The following is a 3,103-nucleotide window of genomic DNA, read 5'->3' as shown; positions in this document are numbered from 1 at the left end:
CTGTTAAGGTTATTTTGGTTCATCTGAGAAATGCTTGAAGTAGATGAAGCATTTCTATATACACGTGGGGGCGATGCCTCAGAAGCTACAAAGGTCTTGTTGCAGTTGAAGCAGGTAAGTTTGCAGTTGACAAAATGAGCATTGTACTCAAACTTTGTCCTGCAGGACAAGCACATGGTCCAAAATGTCGGGTTCATTGACGTGGGAGGTCTTGTAGTTTGAGTTTGATGTGTAGCACTCCCTTGATCTCTATTCTTCCAGTTAGCAGCATTTAAGTTACCAAAGAAACCACTCGGACGAGCTGGTGCAGATGGTTTCCCACAATATATGCCAGAGAAGTTGCGCTTTTGGTCATACTCGACTCTCTTGGCATTATCAGACAAACAAGTCCATGCCTGTGTGATAAGATTAAATGCCTCGTCTGCCCCTACCGATTTATTTTTATCAGGGTGCAGAATAAGAGCCAGTTTCCTGTAATGTCTTCGAATTGTTTGGTCATCTGCCATTGGTTCAACACCAAGGACCCTGTACCAATCAACTTCACCATTAACCTTTTTTTCAGCCGAAGCATACACCTCAATAGTGGCCAGCAATTGACGAAGGCCATCAAGATTAGGATACATGTCTTGCGCCTTCTTTGCAAATATCTTTGCACTGCTTAGGTCCCTCTCAAGTAGCGTCTTCTCGGCAAGCTCTTTAGCCTTTATGGCGTCGTCTTTATTACATTCCATGTTTGGCAGTTTATTTCTCTAAATGGCCACTAACTCCTCTTCTATCTTTGCTTCGGTATATTCAAGCATTGCTAGTGCTTGGCATAAATGTGCAGTATAAAGTTGCTTTCTTCAATTACAATATCTTATAAACCCTATAAATAATCCAAAATGGAACAACTAGGTCACCAACAAAGGAAAGAAAAAAGAATCAGACAATAATAATGACAAAATCTTATTGAGATAACCGAAATAATGCTTAATGTCCACTCCTTAATGACAATTTTTAAGATATAGCAAAAACAGCAGTCAATGAATAACAGAGTTCCATCCAGACCTTACTTCAATCCATACCAAAATGTTACCTAAATAACCACAAATTGAACACATGTAATCAAGTACCGAAATGCTCAAAGAAGCATATAAATTTCATGATTCAAAGTTTTCTCCAACATATTTCAGCAATTTAAGTCTATTAATACTTTCCCCAACCACAATCCAGGGAAAATCTTAATCCTTCCCCCATCAAACAAAATTGCAAGGAGAATGGGATACCACAACACAATTTCTAAATACCAAGACCAAATGTAATTTCAATCCCTTTTCTCAATGTTAGGGCATCAAAACAGAGCATGCTTCTCTTATAACTAAATTCTTGCCCATGGAGCTATTCAAATGCAAATACTTTACCAACAATCACAAGGAACAAGAGCTTAGAATAAAATTAATAACTCAAAAGAAAGGGGTTCAAAAAACATTAATTCATTGCTCATGCACCCTACAAATGAACAGGCAATGGTAACCAAAAATGAAAGGCACAAATTCGAAACATAGAAAAACTTGTCTAATGCTTTTTTTTTCTTCTTTTTCTCAAGAAACATAAAATATGTGGCTCATGCAAGAACAATTGCCAACAAAAAGGAATGAACAATGAAAGCCAGAAAACAAAATAAAAAAAATAACAAAAAATTGTACTTTCAACAACATAAAGTAGGGTTCCTAATTGTCCATCCTTTTCAGAAAGACACACAAATTCATCACTCACTTACCCCTTCAAATGAACAACCAACAACGACAACAACAACAGAAAAGATATGAACAACAAAAACCAAATTCAAAATTTTGCTGACTACAAAACACATGAAATTTTTCTTCCAGATTTTTCAGAACAGATAAACTCACCCAAACAACCCTTCAAATGAACAATCATCAACAACAACAACAACAACCAACGAACAACAAAAATAAAACAAAATTCAATATTTTTCATACTTACAAGCATAGGAATTAAGGTTCTTAATTCTCCACAGCAGCGCTGATACCGTTAGCACACATGAACACTGAGAATCACGAACATTGCAATTTCCGCAAACCCCAATGGCGGTTCCTGTTACAATAAAAAATAAAAACTCGGAAAAAAAAGAAAACAGTACAAAACCAAACACAGAATCACAATCCATAATTTAATATTTATTTTTTTCTGATTTTTTTTTAGTATCAGATGGTATCAGAGGAGATTAAAAGAACAAACAAAAACCAAAATCAAAAGCAGAAAAGAGAAAAGGCACATTGATGATCATAACAACGCGGTACCTGAAAGTGGCGCCAAAAAACTCAGAAGCTGAAACGGCGACCGGAAAATGAAGCGAATGAGGAATTTGAGCTGATAAAGGTGGTTGCTTTAGGTTATGATGTTGGGTTTGGGAATTTGAGAGAATTTGGCTCCGATCAAAAGAGAGTTTCAGAGCTTACTCTGTGCGGTGCATGGTTTCGCCAAAAACGACGAAAGGTTTTATAATGTTTTCTCATCACATTGATGCTACACAAATTTCTTATGTAAAACCAATTATCATAAATATGGTATTAAATGGAGAGTTTAATTACTCTCTCACTCTATAATTTCGTCGAATTTTTAATTAGGTCTTTATATTTTTTTTTAATTAGGTTTGTAGAGAAATATTTTTTGAATTTTACTATTTTTTATATTGGCAATGATCTAATTACAAACTAAAAGTAGTATAGAAATCTAATTAAAAAAATATAAGAACTTAATTATAAATTTAGTAAAACTACAAGGATGAACGAATTAAGTAAACCTCAAATACATGATTTAATTTGGTGTTAGCATAAATGTATAAATTAAATTTTTAAGGTTATTATTGGTAAAAAATTTTATGAATAAAATATTATTTTTGTCTCTAAAGTTTATAACCTCAATTTTCTATTTATATAAAACTCCAAATTCTAATAATTAATCATCAATACTTTAAAATAAAATAAAAATTATATTAGTGATCGTTGGTAGATCAATTTTACTTACGTACTGAAATTAAATACTATTGATTTTTCAATATGCAAATTATTTATGTCAAATTTAATGGCGGGACAATATT

The 3,103-nt window shown here is 33.4% G+C and overlaps 1 protein-coding gene across 1 annotated transcript in view; it reads right to left on the bottom strand.

Moving 5' to 3' along the window:
- LOC107611786 overlaps nt 1-2,523 on the bottom strand; it is a 4,491-nt gene extending 1,968 nt beyond the window's left edge. The window contains exons 1-3 of the mRNA XM_021108382.1: nt 2,304-2,523; nt 1,987-2,097; nt 9-865 (exon numbers count right to left, since the gene is read on the bottom strand). Of these exons, the coding sequence (XP_020964041.1) occupies nt 9-731 (723 nt within the window). The 5' untranslated portion in view covers nt 732-865; nt 1,987-2,097; nt 2,304-2,523. The remainder of the gene's footprint in view (nt 1-8; nt 866-1,986; nt 2,098-2,303) is intronic.

This window comes from Arachis ipaensis, chromosome B08, assembly GCF_000816755.2.
Source record: "Arachis ipaensis cultivar K30076 chromosome B08, Araip1.1, whole genome shotgun sequence".
Taxonomy (NCBI): domain Eukaryota; kingdom Viridiplantae; phylum Streptophyta; class Magnoliopsida; order Fabales; family Fabaceae; genus Arachis; species Arachis ipaensis.
Note: the sequence above shows the minus strand (reverse complement) of the source record. Positions and strands in the feature narration are given on the sequence as shown.